Below are 23,050 nucleotides of genomic sequence, written 5' to 3' on the forward strand. Positions count from 1 at the left end.
TCCCTAAACCTTGGAGGGTATATGCTTCACTCATCTGCTTTAAGGGACAGAAAATCTACCATCTCAAGGCAGCCTCCACCTCGGATTTGATCTAACTAAAGGGGTGAGAGGTGGTGGGGGAGGCTCAGCATGAAATATTACATGAACTCTTGAAGCCCAGTATAGGCACAGAACTTTTTTTTTTTTTTGCTTAACCTTGTATTATAGAGCTTTTCAAACATACAAAAGTAGAGAGACTATGATAATAGCAATGAATCCCTGGGTACCCATCACCAAATTTTAACAATTAAAAATGACCCTTTTTTTTCCATCTATTATTCCCCCGTACTTGCTACTCCTGACCTGGGATGTTTTAAAGCAAACCCTAGACATCACAGTAGTTTATCTGTAAGTATTCAATATGCAGCTTTAAGAGTTAAGGGCTTCTTTTTTTTTTACAGACATACAAGTCATTATTATACCTCAAAGTTTAGTATCAGCTATTCTGATAGTGTTCTCTGGTTGTTTTGTGAAGGACTTTTCCAGTTGATTTCTTTGAATTAGGATCCCAGCAAGGTTCACACACTGCATTTTGTTGCTATGTCCCTAAGTCTCTTATTCTAAAGTGGCTTCCCATCCCACTTTTTTCCTCCTTGCCATGTATTTTTTCAAGGAGACAGGTCATAATTTCCTGAGTTTGGGATTTGGCTAATTTCATCCCTGTGAAGTCTTTTAATGTGTTCCTATTATCTATCCTCTATATTTCTATAAACTGATAGGTTTTGAGGCTTGATAAGGTTCAATTTTTGGCAACGGGTGATGCTCTGTGTTTTTTATGCACCCCACCAGAGGATATGATGTCAAGCTTAATCAGTGAGTTCAGGTATTATTAGCCTGATCTATCCATTATGCCTCTCTTAAGCTCCCTCTCTCTCTCTCTCTCTTTTTTTTTTTTAACCAGGGTAGATACAGATCATTGCCTTCACTTCCAGAAAGTTCCCTCATTTGTCTAACCAGTCAATTCTTACCCCCAAAGGCAATCACTCTTCTGATTTTTTTCACCACAGATTAGCTTTTTTCTGTTATGGAACGTTACATAAATGCCATCATACAGTATGTACCCTTGTGTCTGGCTTATTTCATTCATTCGGTTATTTTTATTGTATGAATATGCCAGTTTATCCATTTTCCCACGAAGGGCGTTAATGAACTGAAACTCCGGGATCCGAAGGGCAACACAGAGCGCTCCCTCGCCCCACCTCCTTCATCTCCACGCATCTCGCCTCCTCCTGCTCGGTTCCTGCCTCCGAAGTCAAGGAGCACCTAACCCAAATAGCTCATGGCTAATTTGTGGAGTAGATTTGACCAAGTCCCCAATGGTTAGTGACCTCCAGACTCCGAGTTGGCTTCGTCCATTTTCCGACGTTCTTGAAAATTGAGCGAGTGTCCAACCGCCGCTTGAGTAAGCTAGGAGAATCAGGGGTATCATTAAATATGCTTAAGGCATACTAATTTTATCACAGAAAAACTCCTCCCTGGCCAGAAACGGGACTGCACACTTGTTTCCCTCCCGCTTTCAATTGTCCCTTCCAGGACGCCGTCCCCCTTCCGGGTACGCGATGCGCTTATCGAGCGAAGGGAACTTCCGGGAGTTCTCGGAAGCGGCTTTTCTTTCTGACGGAAGGCTGCCTTCTCCTACCCTCGTGCGGTGACGTCTGTGCAGGTGTAGAGCGGTATCCTGCTGGCAGGCGGGGTGGCCCAGGAAAGGACAAATCTGGGCTACAGGTGTGAGACGAGGTTCCCCCAGGCTGCGACTGTTGGACGGGGAGGTGACCATTCATTTCTCGCCTGCGGCTGAGGAGCGAGGACCTTTCCAAGGTTTCCTCGGGAGCCGGTGCCCGGACCTGAAGGGTCGTCTCCCCGCTTACCCTGGGCTGCTGCCGGCCTTCTCAGAGCGGAGGGCGTCCCCCTTCTTCCACCCCGCAGCCCAGGTGACAGCTGCCATGGCATTTACCCATCGGCCGGACGCCCCTGAGCTGCCTGACTTCTCAATGCTCAAGAGACTGGCACGAGACCAGCTCATCTATCTGCTGGAGCAGGTCAGTGCCCGCCACGCCTGGGACCTTACTGCATCAACAATTTAGCACTCACTGGATGCGTGTTTCCGCTTTGCTGAGCCCCCTTGATCTTGTTCTTGGCTCTTGGTGTTGCCCTTGGAGCTGCTGCTGCAGGTCCAAAATGGAGCACTCAGCGTGAAAATCAGAGAGCAGTAAGAGGTGCCTGGGACCAGGCCAAAGAATTAATGGAAATCACCTTTTTCATACAGGCCAGACATCTAGTGAAGACATTTTCTTTGCCATTAGGGATCTTACAATCCAGCAGGAACCGTATGAAACACAAATTACCACACACAGGTGTCATGTGATAAATGGGTGATGGCCAGGATGCCTGAAGAGTTCAGAATAAGCAGTCATTTCTAGTTGGGGGTGATCAGGGGTTTTAAGGAGCAGGAGTGTGAAGAATAAGCATATTTTCCTTGGAGATGGGGAAGCATGTTCCAGGCAGACGGATTGGTAGGAGCAAAGTTAAGGAACCAGACAAGAACAGGGCATTTGCAGGGGGAAGAAAGCCATCAGAAGTTACATAGTAGGCATTAGGCATCCACTGAAGACTTTTTACCCCTTTCTGGCATGGAGTAATACTTGAAGATGGTTCTATTAGCAATGTGGGGTAAATGGGCAACAAGAAGGCTGGTTAGAAGATCAGAGTTTTGACTGAAGTAACAAAGGCCCACATAAAATTGGTGGCAGTAGGAATGGAAAAGAAGTGATGGGTTTTTAAGACATGGTGAAAGAAGACTTAAAGACTTATTGATTGGTTTACAGGTTGAGGAAGAAGCAAAGCAGAGTCTTGAGATTTTGAACCTGGGTATTAGGAAAATAATGCTGCTACTATAATTATAATGGATTAATTGTATAGTTATTTGTTTAATGTCCATATTCCACTAGTTTGGAAGCTACACAAGGACAGGGAACATACCTGTTTTGCTCCACACTATATGGCCAGCAAGTGCCTACCTTAGAGTCAGGCACAAGCATGTGCTTAGTAAATATTTGTTGCATGAACACTGAATGGAAACGAAAAAGAAAAGAATTAGAGAAACAGGTTTGGTGAGGGAAGTTTGACTAGTTTGGGTTTAGATAGGTGAAGTTAAGATGTTATTGGGAAGTGTAGTTCATAACACCCAGCAGATAGAAATGTAGAGCTGCAGCCCTATCATGAGGCTGGGGTGAAGATGGAGATTTAGGAGTTCCTTCAAGGAACCTCAGGGGATTAGGGATCATATTTTATTTCTCTTCGAAATGTCGTGTAGTGCTAGCACAGTGATTTGACATACAAGACACTCAAATGTCTGAGGAATTGAATAGAGGTGCTAGTTAAAGACACCAGCTCGGGGGAGTTCAATGTGAAGAGAGTTGATGAGACCAAGGACGGTGCAGGTGTAGGTGATGAAGAGGAGCCAGCAAGGGTGACTCAACTTGGCCAAAATGGATCTGAATGTAGTAATATCCTCCCCAAACAAACTTCTGACTTAATTCATGTTATGGGTGTTGCTATTCAGTCTTGAGACCTTAGAATCGTGTTTGATTCTTCTTGCCCCCACCTACTTAACCGAACCAGTTGCTGAGTCCTACAGATTCTTCTTTTATGTGGCTCATAATGATTATAAAATAATACTTGCACATTATAGGAAATTTAGAAGATAAGGGAAAGTATAAAGAAAAAAAAAATCACTTAAACCCTACCATCAGATGCAACCACTTTTCATTCAGGTATTTAAGAAATACATTACATATTCCATATATCTCTTCAGTATTCTATTTTCTTCACGCTGTCTCCAACCTAAATCAAGTCCTCATTGCCACGTCTTGGACTGCTTGGACTAATGCATTAACCACATAAGTGGACTCCCTGTCTCCAGTTTCTCATGCCTCTGGTCCACTTGACCCACAGTTGTATGATTCAGGTAACTAAAATGCACAGCTGATTGGAATGATTCGGTGCACACAAGCTTTCTGTTTTCCCCTGCTCCATAGAGGATCAAGTCCAAACTCCCTAGTCTGGCATTTGGGGCCCTCCATTCTCTAGTCCTAGTCTACTGTCTCAGCCTTATTCTCCACCATTCCTCTATAATCAAGATTTCTCAGCCTCAGCGCTATTGAAATTTGGGGCTGGATAATTCTTTGTTGTGGTAGGCTTTCCCGTGTACTGTAGGATGTTTAGCAGAGTCTCTGGCTTCTACCCACTAGATGCCAACAACATCCCCCACCCCAAAATCAGACAACCAAGAATGTCTCCAGACATTGCCAAATGTCTTCTGGAGGGCCAAATTGTGTCTGGTTGAGAATGAAGGCCCTCTATGTACTTTATGGGAAACCCTGGTGGCGTAGTGGTTAAGTGCTACAGCTCTTAACTAAGACGTCGGCAGTTTGAATCCGCCAGGCACTCCTTGGAAACTCTAGGGGGCAGTTCTACTCTGTCCTATAGGGTCGCTATGAGTCGGAGTCGACTCGACAGCAGTGGGTTTTTGGGATGTACTTTATGCATCAGCCAAACTAAATTGCTTGTTTTGCCTTTACCATTCTGTCTAGTCTCTTTCCCTGGTCTTTGTTGTTACCTCTTCCTGGATGACTCTCTTAATATATCCCTGTCCACGCTATACCCATTTGTCAAGGCTTAGTTGAGAGGAAACTTCCGATGAGTTTTTCCTCCCTGTTATTGGATGTGACCTCTCCTTCCTCTGAACAGAAGAGAGCAGGGTCAGGAGTGATGACACAGGATTCAGATGACAGGGCGAGTAGGTGGGTGATAGAGTGAGGACTGTCCTGGGCTTTCTAAATTATTTACATTGAGCATGGTTACTTTTGTAATTAGAAGAACAGTCCTATGTAAGAGGATATTTAGCAATTCATTGAGGGAGTTGTAGCATGCAAGGAGAGATCTGGTTTTGTTTGGCTTTGTTCAACAAGGGGAAACCAGGGATTGTTGGGAGGCAGTGGAGAAGAGGAGGGATGATGAAGAACAAGGTCACAGGTGAGCAGGAGGGTTGGGTGACAAGCACAGCTGAAGGAGTTAACCTTAGAAAGGAGGAGGAATGTCTTCCCACTGGTACAGAAAGTGAAAAGAAGGCAAAATAGGTGAATATACAGAGAAATGTCAACTGTGGCTACAATAAATAATGTGCTGGGCTAGATGATGTCTAGTGCCATTCTAGCTGTGATTATTTTAAATGGATGGATGCATGAATTCTCAGTTGAGGAAACTTGTGTGACCTATGAGTGACCCAGTGTCCTGTGTCTCCTTCAGCTGCCTGGAAAAAAGGACTTATTCATTGAGGCAGATCTGATGAGCCCTTTGGATCGAATTGCCAATGTCTCCATCCTGAAGGTACCTGCTCCTTTTCCCAAATGGACTCATGCACTCTGTCCTCTTTAATTAGCAGTTTTTCTTTTGATGAACAGTTGAAATTACTGAAGAGTGACAACCCTTATGGTAAATACAGGATAGCTGAATTGGGTGGACAAAGGGGGATTGATGCTGTTGGAATTAGTTTGTATTGTTTTATTTTCGGTTTCCTTAGTGGCAGTTTGAGGTAGGTTCAGTGGGATGGTTGTCAGGAGGCAGTATGATTGCTAGATTTGCCATAACTAGGAGGCCATTGAAGAAGTTCCCTAGCTTTGTATCAAGCTTTGGGCTTTTCAAGCACTCTTATGCCCGTTGTTTTGTTGGATTCTTTCTGTAGCAACACGAAGTGGACAAGCTGTACAAGGTGGAGAACAAGCCAGTCCTCAGCTCCAGTGAACAGTGAGTGTCTGGGAGAGTCTGTCTTAGCCCCAAGCTGGAGGAGGTCCCTGACCTTTTGCCTTGGATCTGTACCCCATGGCTAAGATGTGGCCCCATGGTGTTTCTGATATAGCTTACATCCCTGAACTTTTACAATTTCATGCTGAGATTATCGCGTTAGCCTCTTGTCTCAGTTATCTAGTGCTGCTATAACAGAAATACTACAAGCAAGTACCTTTAACAAACGGGAATTTATTTTCTCACATTTCAGGAGGCTAGAAGTCTGAATTAAGGGTGCCAGCTCTAGGGAAAGGCTTTCTCTCTCTCGGCTCTAGGGGAAGGTCCCTGTTTCTTTTCACCTTCTGTTTCTTGGTTCCTCAGAGATCTCACGTGGCATGGCATCTATATTTCCCCATCTATGCTTTCTTGCTGCTTGCTTAATCAGCTCTTTTATATCTCAAAAGAGATTGACTTAAGATACACCGGATACTAATACCGTCACATTAACATAACAAAGAAAATCCATTCCCAGTGAGATTATAACCACAGGTATAGGGGTTAGGATTCAGCACATATTTTTGAGGGACACAATTCAATTCACCATATCTCTTAATTGATTTCTCTGCAGTTTCTTCCCACCTTTGTCCTCTTCCCTCTCTAATCCAATCTACCATTTACAACCAGATTAACCTTTCAAAAATACTTTCATCCTACTCTTCTCAAGAACCTTGTAAACTTCCCATGACTTACCAAGTAAAGTCCAAATTGCTTATCAGAGAGTCCAAGACCCTCTCAGTGTGACCTCATACCACCTTCCCAGCCTTGTCTCTCATGTGCTCCCCATCAGGCCTCCACGTGTGCATGTGCCTTTGCCCTTTTGGGTACTCCATTCACTCACCTGAAATTCTCCCCTGTCCTCGCTGCTCCTGTAAAGAATACCTCTTCCTCAGAGCCCAGCCTTACGTCCTCCATGAAGCACTCTGTTGCCTTTCCAATCCAGAATGAGTTTCTCCTCTAGATTTCCTTGGTGTTCAGTATTTGTTGTACTCACCTGGCACACAGTCATATATTGCTTATGTTACCTGGTTTTATTTGTTGTTGTTTTTTAATATTTCTCAAACTTAAGTAATGTACACCCTATCTTAGAGGGAAAAGGAAAGTTCTCCTGGATGCACGGAGAAAACATCTGTGGAGCCTGCTTTGAAAATACATATTTTGTATTACTTTCTTGTATTATTTCCTTAGCAGTTGATTGTTAATGTACTCCACACATAATTGCATTTTATTTTTCCATTGGATTGTAAATAATTTCAGAGCAGGAACTTCTGGCTCCACTACAGGGGCAAAAAATGCCCCTAGCTCACCACACACAGTATATTTGTTGAATTCGTATCTTCTATGGTTGATCTATGGTAGGCGAAGAGGGCTGGCATAGCTTTGGCTAGGATGAGAACTGTACGCCCTCTTAAGAAGGGCAAGTGGTGAAAGAATTGGTATTGTTTCAGTTTCTCCTAAGCTGCTCTCACCAACTTCATGATTTTTCTTCACTGAGATTTTTGTTTGTTTGTTTGTTTGTTTTTGTTTCTCTCCCATAGATTGTGCTTCTTGGTCAGACCCCGCATCAAGAATATGCGATACATTGCCAGTGAGTATGCTGTGGTACTAGGTTGTAGCTAAGACATGGGAAAGCATGGGCAAGATCTAAGAACCTTGGCTATAAAAAAAAAAAAAAAGAACCTTGGCTATAAGGACCCTTTAATAAGAAAAGAATCATTAGAATTGGCTGTACCATTTGTAGAAGGTAAAGACTCTTTAATTAAAAAATAGTTTAAGTTGGCCATACCGTTTGTAGAGGATGTCTGCTTCCTTGCTTCTACTCTAACAAATGGCCCTTGTCTTATCTGAGTTGCATTCTTTCTCTCTCTAGATCTTGTCAATACTGACAAATTGGCTGGCCGGACTCGAAAATACAAAGTGATCTTCAGCCCTCAGAAGGTGAGTTTGGATCCTGGTGAGAGTGGGATAAGGTAGAACAGAATTGAGGACTAAGAAGAAATATGGAGCCAACAGCACTAACTCCCTCAAAACAAATCGTATATGACTGGAAAAAATACATGGCACTGTCTTTTCGTTAATGTATCCCTGATTGTTTAGCAAAGGGTCTTTCATCGTACTGACCCCGAATGAAGTACGGTGGAATTATAAGGAGTAGCCTCTACATAGATTTCTTTAAATGAAAAGAGTCTCACTTTCGAAGTAGAACCTGCCATATATCCCTTCTAACACAAATTCCTGTATAGCAAACGTGTACGGTGTTATGACTTTTCAATGACTTTCTCCCTGTATCAGGAATTCTTTAATAATAAGTGTAAAAATAATCAGCATACACATTCACACTCACACCCCTACACATGTTCATCTAAGGGATGTGGCTGGGCTGCCCCTGAGTTACTAGAAACATATGAACATATTTTGGAAAAGCCTTTTCTTACATGAGAAAGGAACCTTAGTGACTATTTTACTCTATCCCAACTTTGAGCAGATGAGGGAATTGAAACCCACAGTCACACAGTGAATTAGCAGGGCTAGGTGTCTTCCTTCTTAACCTCAGTGATCCATCATAGTATCTCAGTTTTCTTGATTCCAGTGACCTCCCTTCTTGCTTCCACATACACTATGTACATCATAGTTGTGTCCTCAATCTCATTGATTGGAAGGAATGACATACCAGGCCTTTACATTGCCAGCCATAGACCTATCAAGCTATACCAAGTAGTTCATGCCACTCTTAGAGCAGGTAGAAATTGAAGTTGAAAGAGAAAGAATTTATTTCTTTGCAATTTTTCTAGGAACATTTTTGAGAAAGTAGAAACAGCAGCTAAGACTGAAGACTTTAAAGCCAGACTGTCTGGGTGTGAATCCTTGCTTTAGCTCTCATTACCTGTGTGATCTTGGATAAGTTACTTAACTGCTCTGGGTCTTGGTTTTTTCATCTATAAGCTGGAGTTGATAATACTGTTTATCTCTTTTAATTTAAATAAGACTTTCAGTCTCTGTTAAAATAAAAAACTAGTAGAATTATAGGATTATACTGTTTTCTCATCATGGAGAAGGAATGTTTCCTTTGAAGATCATTTGCAAATATTTATCCTGTTTAGGAATACAAAAATATCAAGTATTAATAACATTATTACCTGGCCAAGAAATTATCAAGTAAGATAACCAATTAGAACTACAGGTCACTTTTGAATGTTATTAAATGAGCCATGGCAATAATTTCTAAAGTGTTTTTGAAGTCTCACAAAACCTTTTTTTTTTTGTACTTTAGATGAAGGTTTACAGAGCAAATTATTTTCTCATAAGCAATTAACACATGTATTGTTTTGTGACTTTGGTTGCCAACCCCACAACATGTCAACACTCTCCCCTTGTTAATCTTCGGTTCCCTGTTACCAGCTTTCCTGTCCTCTCCTGCCTTCTCATCCTTGCCTTGGGCTAGTGTGCCCATTTAGTCTCATTTTGTCTTATGGGCCTGTCTAATCTTTGGCTGAAGGTCACCGTGAACCTCAGGAGTGACTTCAGTACTGAGTTAAGAGGATGTCTAGGGGCCATACACTTGGGGTTTCTCCAGTCTCTGTCAGACCAGTAAGTCTGGTCTTTTTTATGAGTTAGAATTTTGTTCTATATTCTTCTCCAGCTTGGCCTGAGATCCTCTGTTGTGATCCCTGTCAGAGCAGTCGGCAGTGGTAATTGGGCATCATCTAGTTGTGCTGGCCTCAGTCTGATGGAGACTGTGGACGTTGAGGTCCATTAGTCCTTTGAACTAATCTTTCCCTTGTGTCTTTGGATTTCTTCATTCTCCCTTGCTCCAGATAGGGTGGGACCAGTGGAGTATCTTAGATGGCAACTCTTGAGCTTTAATGACCCCAGATGCAAAACTTTTTTTTTTTTTTAATTATATTTCCAAGGGCAGATTTTTATTAACAAGGGATAGAACAAGTTGGTAATCGTTTTGAAGAATCCTACAAGCCTCCATATTACACAGAAAAACAAAATTGGCTTTCTTCTAAGTGTTCTCCATTTAACACCCAATCTAATCAAATTCTTTGGCCTAATTTTACGCCACAGAAAGACCCTCCTTTCGTAGCGTTAGGGAAGAGGAGACATCTCGTTTATCTCTTCCCAAGATTCCCTTGGTTAATCATGAGGATTGGAAGTTTTCAGACAAGGCTCTGGAATTTCATTAGTTAACATCAAAAGTTAAAAGCATTCTGTTAAGGGTGATGGAAAAATTCGGGAATGGTGATATTTGAACACATGATGAACATATTTAATGTTACTGAACTGTACATGTGAAGATTGTTGAAATTGTTTAAAAAAAAACAGTTAAAAGCAGGCCTGTAGATTTCAGTTTTACTGGCAGAAATGAGTGAGGGATCAGTAAGATTCTGCTGTGTAACAGTGAAGTAAGGCACACATAGCATTAATCTTTCACACCTCATAGAATCATGAGGATTAAAATAAGTTGTCCTTATAAAACACTAAGAGCAATCTCTAGCACATAGTAAGTGATTAATAAACATTAGCTGTTATTATTGCCATCATCATTACTGGATATAAGTGCCCTCAACTTTCCTCCTCAGTACCTCTAAATAGTTCATTTCTCCCTTGTCTTAAAAGGAGGAGGATAGACTGGCCTTCTTTCCAAGATCAACGGTTTCACTCATGCTCTAAGCCCTATGCCGGCCTCCTTCTCCACTATCGTGCTTCATCAGGCAGACTGTTTCTCTTCTGTCTTCAACCATATCTGGTCCTCTCTAAACAGTTTTTCCCTTTTCATCTCTTCTCCCTGTGAAGGGATCTCCTTTCTGTCATGGCTAGATTTCTGTGAAGAATTGTCTGCAGTCATTGCCTCTGTCTCACCTCCACCTTCATCTTTTAATCTAATCTCTCTGAGATCTGTTGTCAAATTCAGTGATGTCTGTATAATGCTCATCGTACCAAACCTCTCTGGCATTTGACACAATTTCCTGTTCCTCCTGGAAACTCTAGCCTCCCCTGACTACACAACCCATGCCATTGGGTCAATTCTGACTCAAAGCGACCCTATAGAACAGAGTAGATTTCCAAGGCTATAGTCTTTATGGAAGCAGACTGCCACATCTTTCTCCTGAGGAGCAGCTAGTGGGTTCAAACTACTGACCTTTTGGTTAGCAGCTGAGCATTTAACCACTGTACCACCAGGGCTCCTCCCCTGATGATAGTGGTGCTGTTTTCTCCTGCCCTTGCCTTTCTAGGTGTCTTTCTCAGTCTTCTCTGGCAGCTCTTGCACTGTGTACCCCTTTAATTTTGCTATTCCCTAGGGTCCCAACCTGAGCTCTCTTCTCGCTCTGTATTCTTTTCTCTTGAACAAACCATCCATTTAACTACAACATATATGCCATTGACTGCCAATGCTGTTTCTCCAGACATCTTTCCTGGGACTGTGTTTCTCAGGGTCCTGTGGACATGTCCTAAACAGAACTATGTCCCCAACACCACTCTTTACCTCCTACTTGTTCCTTCTCCATTTTCTATAGCACCTTCATGACCTTCCTCCCATCTCTGGTGGCAAGACTCACCCTTCAGACATAGCCGGAATACCTTCTTGGTAAAGCTTTTCCAGTCTCTCAGGGAGAAGGAAGCAATAAATAAATAAATAAAATGGGTCAAAAGGTAGATGAAGTGTTGGGCTAGATGATTCTGGCAGTCCTTTCCAGCTCTAAGAGTCTGGGTTCTTGTGTCCTTTTCACCGGGTTCAGTAATCATTGTGTTCTCACCAGTGACCGTAGATGAACTCCAGAGAAGTAGAAAAAACAGAGAAAGAGGTGGTTACTAATCAGCTTCCTTTTCTCTTTTAGTTTTATGCGTGTGAGATGGTGCTTGAGGAAGAGGGAATCTATGGAGGTGAGAAGAGATGAATGTGAGTGGAAAGGGAGAGACAACATTTGGGAAGAAGGAAATAATTGTGTCCTGCCATCTTCTTCTTTTCCTTGTCTTATTGACCTAGCAGGAGGAAAGAGACTCCTGAGAATGGGGAGGGAAGTAGGACCCCAAATTAGAACATTAGTGGGAGGATGTAAAAGGGATACCTAGGTTTATAGTTGGAAATGACCAACTACTCTATTCTTACTTTCTAAGACTCCGACAGAAGAATTGTCCCTTCCCTCTTCCGTGTATTCCTCACTCCATTCTCTCATGCAACACAAATCTGATCACAGTACTCCCTGCTGAAAATGCTGTAGTGGCTCAGTATTAAGCCCAGAATTAAGCCTAGTATTAAGCCCCCTACACCTTGTACAATCTGTCCTTTTAGACACATCATGTTGCTCCTTTCCTCTGACTTGCTAGCCACAGCACTTTGTACGTGCTGTTCCTGCTGTCTGGAATGTTCCCCACCCTACAAATTTTTGCCAACCCAAATCTTTACTCAAATTCTAAGCATAAATGCCACTTCTTTAGGGAAGTCTTTCCTATACCCCTGGCTGAGGTTAGATCCCTGTAATAGTTGTGTTCATAGCTTATTGTTTTACTTCTTCGGTGCAAGTGGTAATAAAAAAAAGTTTGTGTAATAAGACTGTGTCTTATTCCTCTTTGAACGATCAGTGATTAGTACAGTCTCTGGGTGTGGCAGCCACTCATACATTTGTTGCATGATGGTGGTGGACCTTCCCTCTAAATGTGGAGCTGAGTGCCTTCTGCAGGGAGGCTGATGCTGTCTGTACCCACAGATGTGAGCTGTGACGAATGGGCCTTCTCCTTGCTGCCTCTTGATGTGGATCTGCTGAGCATGGAGCTACCAGAGTTTTTCAGGGACTACTTCCTGGTGAATGCAGGGCCCTTGGATCTTAGCATAATGGGATGGGGGGAAACATGGGGTCCAGTGAGGTAGAAATATTGATCTAACTTTAGTCCAATGCATATAATTGATCATGAATGACAGTGATTTGGTGAGTGAGTGCTACTGATTGGTGATGGCCATGGGACTTCCTCTGGGGCCAATCAAAATGAACTCTCAAGTATTCCCCGACCCTGCCTTCCCACTCCAGGGTTTCTAGGGCCAACTACTATCCAGATGGGCCTGGTGGGTTGATCAGTGTCTTTGTGGCCTGTGTGGACCCTGCAGGAAGGAGATCAGCGTTGGATCAACACTGTGGCACAGGCCTTGCACCTTCTCAGCACTCTCTATGGGTCCTTTCCTAACTGCTATGGAATTGGTAGATGTGCCAAGGTAAGAGCGCTGGCAGTACTGCTGTCCCGGTAGCCCTATTTCACCTGTCCTGCGCCCACCAAGGCTTCTTCATGGGCATCTGGAAAATCTTGCTTTTATTGTTCTGAAGTAGTTACTCAGAGAGGACACTTGTGTGGCTAATAGAAAGGCAAGAGCCAAGGCCTCCTGGATAGCCTTCCTAAATCTCTTTTTATCTTTGGGGAAGAGTCATGCTCCTTCTTCATGGTATGTGAGGGGAATGTTAGGAGCAGGTAGGAGTAGAATAGTGTTAATAGTTAGCTCTGCTCTTGGGGTTGGTTTCTCTATGTATAGGGCTTCAGTTGGGATCTGGACACAAGATTGAGAATGTTTTGGGCCCTGGCAGATGTCACATGAATTGTGGAGGAAACTAGAAGAGGAGGAGGATGGTGAAACCAAAGGCCGAAGGCCAGAAATTGGACATGTTTTTCTCCTGGACAGAGGTAAAATTATGCCCAACACTACTCTAGTCTTTGGATCCTAAAAGACACAGAAATATAAAAGACATAGTGGCAAAATTAGGACCTGAAGTTGAGGCTGTGATTCCCAACACTGAGTAGGAGCGTGAGCACTTGGCCCTATAGAAGGCACTTGAGCTGATATTGAACGAGCTGGGGAGAAGGCTGGGTCAGGGAGAACCTTCACGGTCAGGGATTTTGGTTTCAGATGTGGACTTTGTGACAGCGCTTTGCTCCCAAGTGGTTTACGAAGGCCTGGTGGATGACACCTTCCGCATCAAGTGTGGTAAGTGCCCTTGTCTTCTGCATCTAGGCAAGATGAAAGTGTCGTCAGCTCCTGGTGCCTCTCACAGTGGGGCAAGGATTGTGGGGGACATCCAGACTCTGAACTGGGGACCTTTAATGGGAGTTTAGGAAAGGGTAGATGATAGGCCTCATTAGAGCTGCTAATAGCCATCCCTTCTGCTTTCAAAGGGAGTGTCGACTTTGGCCCAGAAGTTACATTCTCTGACAGGAGTCTGAAGGTGCTACTCAATGCTGAGGATAAGGTGAGGGTGTGGGTGCTAGCAGTGAATTTACCCAGGGGCTTGATTACAGGAGGCTCTGGGCTTCAGCCCTGGGAGGGGAGGCTGAGTCAATGGGAAATAGGTTTCCCTTACCAGTTAAGAGCATACCCCAAAGCGTGTAGGAGGTTCTTCATGTATACTTACTATTACTTGATACCAGCCGAGCTTTCTTTGTACCTCTGCTAGAACAGCTGTACATCCTTGTACTGTCATGTATGTTAATAAGTTAGGAAAGAACATTGCCGAAGTAGAAAAGTTACGGTTCTGGAATAGAAAGTTTTCCTGATCGTGTTCCCCTCACAGGTGTTTAATGAGATTCGTAACGAACACTTCTCCAACGTCTTTGGCCTCTTGAGCCAGAAGGCCCGGAACTTGCAGATCCAGTATGATGTGAGGCTCCAAGCCCTGGGTCCTCCTTTGCTTCTTCAGTGGCTTCTCAAGACTGCTCCCCTTCTCACTTTTCTCTTTAGACGGGTGGAAATTCAGGGAGGGTGGTGGTTCTTGTGGTGAGGTCAGGGAGGAGTTGACTTCATGGGGACTTGCCTGCAGCGCCGAAGAGGCATGGACATCAGGCAGATGAAGAACTTCGTGTCCCAGGAGCTCAAGGGTCTGAAACAGGAGCACCGCCTGCTGAGTCTCCGTAGGTTTCAGCTGGAGGAGAAGGGAAGGGGAACTGAATCTGTATCCCCCAAGGGGAATGTGACAGAGGAACACTGCCTCCCAAGAGGAGACCCCTGCTCATCTAGAAATACAGAAACGGCCTTATTTGGTCTAAAGTGGGAAGAAGTTCTTTGCATTTTGCCTTAAGAGGTTTTTATTTTTCTGGACAAAAAGGGGCATCCTTCTATAATCAGGAGTCTGTCAGCTCCCTCTTTGTCCTATTGGCAGATATTGGCGCCTGCGAATCCATCATGAAGAAGAAAACCAAGCAGGATTTCCAGGAGCTAATCAAGACCGAGCACGGTAACTGAGGCAGCCTTGCCATGTGACTTCTCGTGCTTCTTCCCTGGCTTCCCACCCCTGGCCTGCCCTTAAAAGATGCTCCCTGGCTCTTGCCAGCTGACACTGGCTGTGTGGAATGCTGGTTCCTGCCAGAAGTCCTGGGGTCCTTTAATCCACCCTGAGGATGGAGAAGGAGATGGGGAGACAGACACTTGTTAGCGTAGGTGGCAAGAGCTGAGCTGATTCCCCAGTAACAGGCTCTCCTCTGATTACTCACAGCACTGCTAGAGGGGTTCAACATCCGAGAGAGTACCAGCTACATTGAGGAGCACATAGATCGGCAGGTGAGCCCACAGGAGGGGTGGGGGAGCCGGGATGGTGTTTAGGGTGGGGTCTGCCTCAAGTAGAAGGAAGAAGAGAGAAGAACATGCATCAGGAAACTTGGATTCTCTTTGACTCTTTCCTTCTGTGCAGGTGTCACCGATAGAAAGCCTTCGTCTCCTGTGCCTTTTGTCCATCACTGAGAATGGTGAGCCCCAGGGACTGAAGATGAGAGATCAAGAAGCTCTACCTTAGGGATAGAAGAAATACGTTTGAAAGACAGGAACAAATACCTTAGCAAACAGAACGTTTTTGTGAAACTTCATGGATTCCCTTCCTTGTAAAATAAAGCAATTTTTGTTTCAGGTGAAACATACCTGGTCATAGGGTAATTCACTGTCCCAGCCCTAAGCTGGAACACATCCAGGTCACCCCAGAACGATGCCTATCATATCGTAGGACTCCAAAGGCGTAGAACTGAGTAGCGTTTCTTTCGTCATTCCACCTGGCCGCCCATCTTCAACAAGGCTCCATGATAAAGATGTATTCCAGGAAAAAGGGACAGCCAACTGATTTCATAAGCATTTCCAAAAGCCTAGATCTGCAGCCTTCTATGGCAGCTTGTTTTTACTGTTAGTCTTCCATTTGGCGGATAGTTTTTAAGGTTGCTAGCTACCCAGAAAAGTATTTTGCTTTTTCGAAATTTCCTATTGGAGTTGGAAGTCCATTTCTTACCTCAGTTGGAAACCCTGGTGGTGTAGTGGTTAAAAGCTACAGCTGCTGACCAAAAAGTCAGCAGTTCAAATCCACCAGGCACTCCTTGGAAACTCTATGGATAAAAACATAAGAGATCGCACTTTTGAAACTCATCTGAACACTTTTCCTACCCCTAAGTAGCTGTAAAGCAGTTCCAAATAGAACTCCCCCTTCCAAAAAACCAAAACTCGTTGCCATCAAGTCGATTTCAACTCATAGTGGCCATATAGGACAGAGTAGAACTGCCCCATAGGGTTTCAAAGACTGTGGTCTTTACGGAAGGAGGCTGCTACATCTTTCTGCCGATGAGCAGCTGGTGGGTTCAAACCGCTGACCTTTTGGTTAGCAGCCCAGCATTTAGCACTGCACCACCAGGGCTCCTTATCAAACTATATCTGCCCCTTAGCTGGGAAGAAATGCAAGAAGTAGTCACTTCTTTCTCCTGCCATACCCCTCCTATGATTGCCATTAATTTCAGTGTCCCTTCCTCAGCACCTTACGATTCAGGGTTCTTCCTGGAACTCTCAGATTAAGGCTTTGTTTTTCAGTAAGAAAGTTTAAATTTGTGAATCAGTTTAGAATAGTATATGATACAAGGTTAACATCATTTCGGAATCCTTTCTCCTAATTAAGGCTTTTTTTTTTTTTTTTTGATGAGTAGGGTTGTTTGATGGCTGGTTGGTTTGGCTATACATTCAAGCCTGTCTCTCATTAACCTGTCATACTCCTCACCCTCAGGTTTGATCCCCAAGGATTACCGATCTCTGAAAACCCAGTATCTGCAGGTAAGGAGAATGTATCCTTGAGGGAAGTCATTGGACATTTTTGAAAGAGGCAAAAGAAGAAATGGCCCCTTTCTTGTTCCCATCACCATCTTGTTCTCATTTAAGCCTCCTTTTTAGAGGGTCTAGAGACAGTCACTTTTCAGGACACCAGACTCTGCCTGCTGCCCTTGTTTCACTCCAGTCTACTCTCATGGTGGGTAGCCAATGCTGAGAGAATTTAAATGCTTCTGCCCTGTTGAACCCAGTGAGGAATGCCTCACCCAAGGTCTCTCCCTCTTATCCTATCACCTTGGGAGGCATTAATACAGCTTTTCTTCAAGGTTTTTCTCAAGTCTTTCCTCATCCATGACATCTTCCTCGCCATTCTTACATCCATAGCTTTCTGTATTCTCTAATAGTTTCAAACTGTTCTTTATTTTTCTTTGTTTGGTGTTTGGTTATTTCTGCCATGAAAATCTTTCACAAGAAAAAAAAGTGTGAGCTCCATTAGGACCTAGATTACATAATCCTTCTCTCCCTCGCCTCCATATCACTCGGCAGTGCTAGAGCCTTGGTGGAAGCTCAGTAAATAGCTGGATTGCATTTTCTTCAGAGCTATGGCCCTGAGCACCTGCTAACCTTCTCCAATCTGCGGCGAGCTGGGCTCCTCACAGAGCAGGCCCCAGGGGACACCCTGACAGCAGTGGAGAGCAAAGTGAGCAAGCTGGTGACGGACAAAGCTGCAGGTGAGCAGGGAGCACAGGTGTCCTTCCTCCACTGTTGTTCCCTCTTTTCTCAACAGGCTGAGTACCCTGGAAGGTTGAGAGAATGAACTGGGGGAGGAGAATGTGATTCCTTACTGTCATTACTACTTCTATAGTATTTCTGCTAGTAAGAGCAATTTCCATTTATTGAACACTTAGCAAGTGCTATGCCATGCGCTAAGTCCTTTAGATACAGTTTTTCATCCAACCCTCACAAAGACTCTATAAGTTAGTTTTCTTATCCCTATTTTACAGATGAGGAAACTGAGGCTTAAGTGAGTTGTCCAAGGTCCCTCAGTAAGTCAGATTTGAAACCAAGTCAGTTTGACTCTGAAGCCCAGACACTTAACCAATAAACTAAGGTCATCCTGTAGCTTGCATTTCATAGGCAGCTGGTATCCTGTAGGAGAAGGAAGACTGTGCGTAAGGAGAAGGGCAGTCAATGTCTTGATCATTTCTGGGGAACTGTAGGTGAAAGGCTTTGAGGTTCTTCAGATGTGATGGGTCCTGCTTTTGAGAAGAGGTGGCCCTTCGTTTCCTGAACGGTGCTGCCTACGGCAGTGTCATGAATGTGTAGACCTTAGATGAAACTTAGCACAGATTTTTTCCCCAGGAAGGATTACTGATGCCTTCAGTTCTCTGGCCAAGAGGAGCAATTTTCGTGCCATCAGCAAAAAGCTGAATTTGGTATGTGGAACGGGGATGGATAGGGGAGGCAGTGGGTTCAGTCATTTGTGGAGTACTCTGAACCCACAAAAACCTTCTTGTCATTTTGTGGCTTTATAAAGATACTTTTGTTTGGTAGCATTATGGCATGAGCTTAATTTAATAATGAGACGAGGCCCAAAGATTCATTCATCTAATGTATAAGAGGCACCTACCAGTGCCAGAGGATATGCTAAGTGCTGCTTCAGTAACTGTCTCATGTCGCTGAAGGGTTAAGAAGGAAGATCCCTTCCCTCCAGCTCCTTCATGGGGTATGTGAGGACTCATTCAAGAGAATCATTGGGTCTAAAACAGAAGCTCTAATCTTTGGCTATGGATTTTTTTTCAGGGCTATTGCTGGTTCCCCCTTTAGTTGGAATAAGAACTCTTCTTTTGGATGTGTAACCTTTATAGGACCTTTTAAAGGACTGTAAGGCCGAGTTGTCACTTCCCTACCGTAGTACCCTTTTCTCTCTAGATCCCACGTGTGGATGGCGAGTATGACCTAAAAGTGCCACGGGACATGGCATATGTCTTCAGTGGTGCTTATGTGCCCCTTAGCTGCCGAATCATGGAGCAGGTGAGAACAAGTGGCTCTAGCTCCCATCCATATCTCGCTCCCCCTGCCATTCATTTCATCCCTGTGAAGCTGGCATACTCCAACTTTTTACAACCCTAGTAACTAGCAAGGAACATGACGGTCTGGCTGCTGCACCTTTTCTTTCCGAAGTCTAATACTGTCCATGGCCTTGAAACTAGTGTTTGCACCTTCCCAGGTACTGGAGCGGCGAAGCTGGCAGGGCCTTGATGAAGTGGTACGGCTGCTAAACTGCAGTGACTTTGCATTCACAGGTATGTGGCATTGACAAGTAGGGGCAGGTGGTAACGAGAAATGGGCTGGACGCATCACCCAGTACTAGAGTGTCAGTGAAGACTTGAATGTGGTCTGATCCTCACAGACATGACCAAGGAAGACAAGGCTTCCAATGAGTCCCTGCGCCTAATCTTGGTGGTGTTCTTGGGTGGCTGCACATTCTCTGAGCTCTCAGCCCTCCGGTTCCTGGGCAGGGAGAAAGGTAAGGGAACGGAAAGGTGAGAACAGGCCTGCATGGGAATTAGGGGAGAAGGGGCACAGGCAGGCTTTTCTCCTGGCCTTTCAGTACCACTTGTCATAGCCTTGCTAATGGGCTGCTAGAGCAGGGAGCCCAGTTCTACTGGCCTGGCAAGTTGTACCCAAGAGGATGGAACTGATGGCTCTGTGTGTGTAAATTTGCTCTCTGATCCAGCAGAGGACTGTGGAACTGCAGGGGCTCCATAGTTATTGGTGGGGGCTTACGATGTGCTCTCTGTCACTCATGCTGCTGCTTTGACTCCTTAGGGTACAGGTTCATTTTTCTGACAACAGCAGTGACAAACAGTGCTCGCCTTATGGAGGCCATGAGTGAAGTGAAGGCCTGAAGTTCTCCCGGCTAACGTTGGAGTCGTCTCTGGACACATCCCCCAGTGGGCTGCAGGAGTTCGGCACCCAGCTGCTAACAAAGTATCTACCAACTACCCTGCTAAGAGCTGGGAAGCCTACAACTTATTTGGGATTTAGAGAGCGTATCTGAGGAGCAAATTCACTTCCTGCACTCAGGAGATTGCTCCTTTTTGTTTGTGAAATACAACTCCTGCTGATAAGATATGAAAGGGAAAAGAGGTATCCTTTGCTAATTCCTTTTTGAATATCATTGTAAATAAAGCCTATCTCTACTCTCTGATGTAATATGTTTGTAGTTCTGGACATGTACTTTCATTTAATTAGGGAAGCCACAGTGGGGCTTTACACAGGGGCTTCGTATGCTCTGGGTTTGATCTTCCTTGTAAAAGTCACTAAACTGCCTTATTCTGGAGTTTCCTCGGCATAAAATGAGGGGGATGAACTAGATGACCAGCAGGCACACTTCCAGTTCTAAAATTCTGTAACTGATTTCGCTTGAGAGAAAATAAGTGTGGAGATGTTTTAATAAGGAGGCACTTTAGTAAAAAAAAAAAAAAAAAAAATTTTTTTTTTTTTTTTGTTTTAAGTGTTGTGTTTATTATTGCAGGATGAAAGATTGTGTCCCTTGCCAGCAATTTCAGGCATCAGCAAACCAGCGTCTTCCTAGTGCCGACTCCAGTGGCCCTTCTCTCTCTTTACCTTTTACAAACTGAAAATATAACCACATGTATTGGTCTCTTTTCAGTCCTCTTCTAACTTGATCTCAGAGATAACCAACTTTTCCTTCTTGAACATGTCTTCTTCAGCTTCCATGATAATCCTTCTCAGCCTACAGCCTCCTAAGTTGTACTTCCGTCTCCATTGATGACTCCTCTCCCCATCCCTGCATGTTGAAATCTCCCAAGGTTCTGCCTTTGCCCTCTTCTTTCTCTCTCACTTGTTGTCATCCACTTCCAGATTTCCAGCTTCCACCTCACTCCTGAGTTTCTCGTTAGTATTTCTAACCTAGCTAGTTATGCCACTTCAAACTCAAAGTGTCTAAAATAAACTCTTAAACTGAGCCTCCTGTTCCTGTTGCCATCCCTAAACCTGCTCCTCTTCCTGTATTCTCTATCTTAATTGACACTATCACCATCTACCCAAGTTTTGTTCATGCAATAAATCGTATCCTTGACCTCAGGTTTTTTTTCTTTTTATCCCCCATGTTCAGTTGGTTACCCTGTCCTAATGGTTCTTATTTCCAAATGCTTCTAGTTGATCCTTTCCTCACCACCCCACAGCAGAGGACCTCGTTGTCTCCTGCCTGGTGTTTTGCAAGACTGTCCCTTCCAGTTAGTTGCTCTGCCTCCCATCTGCTCCTCACTCCACAGCACTGCCACTCACTAAAAGAAAATCAGAGTCTGTGCTGTTGGGCATCTCAAGTATTCTTTCCATAGAAGAATGATAATGCTGTATCAGTGCACATTCCAAGGAAAAGGCATACCTCAAATATCCAGCTATAATTTTGCAGTGCTACGTAAAGTAGAGAGACAATGGAAAAAAAGGAAAACCGTTAACAAGATAGATTGACATAGTGGCTGTAACAATGGGCTCAAACAAAGCAACAATTGTGAGGATGGTGCAGGACCAAGCAGCTTTGTTCTGTTGTACATGGGGTCACTATGGGTCGGAACTGACTCAATGGCACCTAGCAACAACAAATGTCAAGCTAGTGTGCAAGATCAGACACTGTTGACAGGGCTGTTAGTTTGCAGAAAGAATATGCAACAGTCAGAAAAAGATCCTATGACCAAGCGATAAACAGTGGCGGTACATTGCGCTTACATTCTGAACCAGTGCTGTCCAATAGAAATATAATGCAAGCTGCATACGTAATTTTAAATATTCAGATAGCCATGTTAAAAAAAAAATTGGTGAATTTGATTTTAATAAGATATTTTACTTAACTCGTAGCTGAAATATGTCAGCATATGATCGATATAAAAATTATGAAGGAGCTAGTTTACATTCTAATTTTCATACTAAGTCTTTAGTGGAAGTCTGGCATGTATTTTACATTTATAGCATATCCCAAGTGCCAGTAGCCACATGTGGCCAGCGTGTTGGACAGCACAGGTCTAGAAGAACAGAAAATGAGGAAGAACCAGAGGTTGTACTCTCTCCACAAAGATGGAGTAGATTAGAGGCACAAAATTCTCAGGAGTAACAGCCATCCGATTTAGTATACTAACTTCTACATCAGTTTTGTGTGTGTTCAGCATTAAAATACTGCAAGGAGTATGGCCATATGGATACATTTGGTCTGGCTTCTTATCTCACAACTAAAAATGAAACATTGGGGTAACAACAAAAGCTGTGGATTTCGGCTTCATTGATAAAAAAGCTGAACAAATCCAACATCTGTTACTGTTTTCTTTAGGAATAAACTTAATAAACAGCAAAGTGTAGCAGTTACAAGTAATTAGTTTTATCTAAGAGGAAAAATATTTTTATGCATGTATACTGGATAAACATACCAAAACAAGTCTTGAACAAAATACTGCCAGGTCGACTTGAACATTTTCATAACTGGCTCCTGCTGATAACCGAGACATGCAAACAGTCATTACAATTTGATCGTACTTGGTTACTGGGACTTTTTTTTCCCATCAGTTTTGTGCCTGAAGATGCTATGCAGCCAGGTCTGGCTGTTTTGCAATGCCCTGATAAGGAAAGAGCAGTTCTGACACAATGAAAAAATCAAACCAGTTGAATTTGACTTAAATATTTTAAAGTTACTTCTGTTAAAATCTTAGAGGAAAAAAACTACTATGGTACTAACCGTTAAAGATTGATACTGTGTGAATTAATTCCCAATCTAACAAAATCACTCGAAAATTACAAGCCCTTACCAAACAAACAATAAAACTGTAAGGCATAGCAACCACTTTCCAGGTACATTAAACATTTATGATTTATTAAACTATATTTAAAAAGTTATTTTAAGTAAATTTACAGATAAAAGTAATGTAACAATGAAAAGTATGAGATTTTTCTTTTATATGTGATGTAAACATAACTTTTTATCATCAGTAGTTCCATAAATGTCCATTTTACTCATTGTAAAACACGAAAGGCTGACATGAAATTAAAAATCTTGTAAACAGAGAGGCTGACGAAGAGTGAGCTACTTCTAACAAGTGG

At 43.4% G+C, this 23,050-nt stretch overlaps 1 protein-coding gene across 3 annotated transcripts; it reads left to right on the top strand.

The window, feature by feature from the left end:
* The first annotated feature begins 1,609 nt into the window (after nt 1-1,609).
* VPS33B (VPS33B late endosome and lysosome associated) lies at nt 1,610-22,809 on the top strand. 3 transcript variants are annotated; one of them, XR_010317381.1, is made up of 24 exons: nt 1,611-2,078; nt 5,347-5,427; nt 5,783-5,844; nt 7,419-7,468; nt 7,751-7,818; nt 11,724-11,769; nt 12,594-12,688; nt 12,989-13,093; nt 13,458-13,554; nt 13,778-13,855; nt 14,044-14,117; nt 14,439-14,525; nt 14,685-14,775; nt 15,024-15,098; nt 15,357-15,421; nt 15,552-15,606; nt 16,893-16,939; nt 17,532-17,664; nt 18,296-18,369; nt 18,866-18,967; nt 19,164-19,239; nt 19,347-19,463; nt 19,766-20,086; nt 20,475-22,808. XR_010317381.1 is itself a non-coding variant. In XM_003413884.4 (23 exons), exons 1-23 carry the CDS (start codon nt 1,983-1,985, stop codon nt 19,843-19,845), a joined length of 1,854 nt encoding a protein of 617 aa, XP_003413932.3. In that variant the 5' UTR covers nt 1,611-1,982; the 3' UTR covers nt 19,846-22,809. The 3 variants fall into 3 exon arrangements, 2 of the variants coding, with proteins under 2 accessions (XP_023408782.1, XP_003413932.3); XM_003413884.4 differs by having other exon boundaries at nt 19,766-22,809; XM_023553014.2 differs by lacking the exons at nt 19,766-20,086; nt 20,475-22,808 and having other exon boundaries at nt 1,610-2,078; nt 19,321-19,432.
* The last annotated feature ends 241 nt before the right edge of the window (nt 22,810-23,050 follow it).

Source organism: Loxodonta africana, chromosome 13 (genome assembly GCF_030014295.1).
Source record: "Loxodonta africana isolate mLoxAfr1 chromosome 13, mLoxAfr1.hap2, whole genome shotgun sequence".
Classification (NCBI taxonomy): Eukaryota; Metazoa; Chordata; class Mammalia; order Proboscidea; family Elephantidae; genus Loxodonta; species Loxodonta africana.

Coding starts and splice junctions, on each gene's coding strand:
- VPS33B (XM_003413884.4), top strand. CDS start 1,983: ATGGCATTTACCCATCGGCCGGACGCCCCTGAGCTGCCTGACTTCTCA. Junction 7,469..7,750: donor GAATATGCGATACATTGCCA/GTGAGTATGCTG, acceptor TTCTCTCTCTAG/ATCTTGTCAATACTGACAAA. Junction 15,607..16,892: donor TTTGTCCATCACTGAGAATG/GTGAGCCCCAGG, acceptor CCTCACCCTCAG/GTTTGATCCCCAAGGATTAC.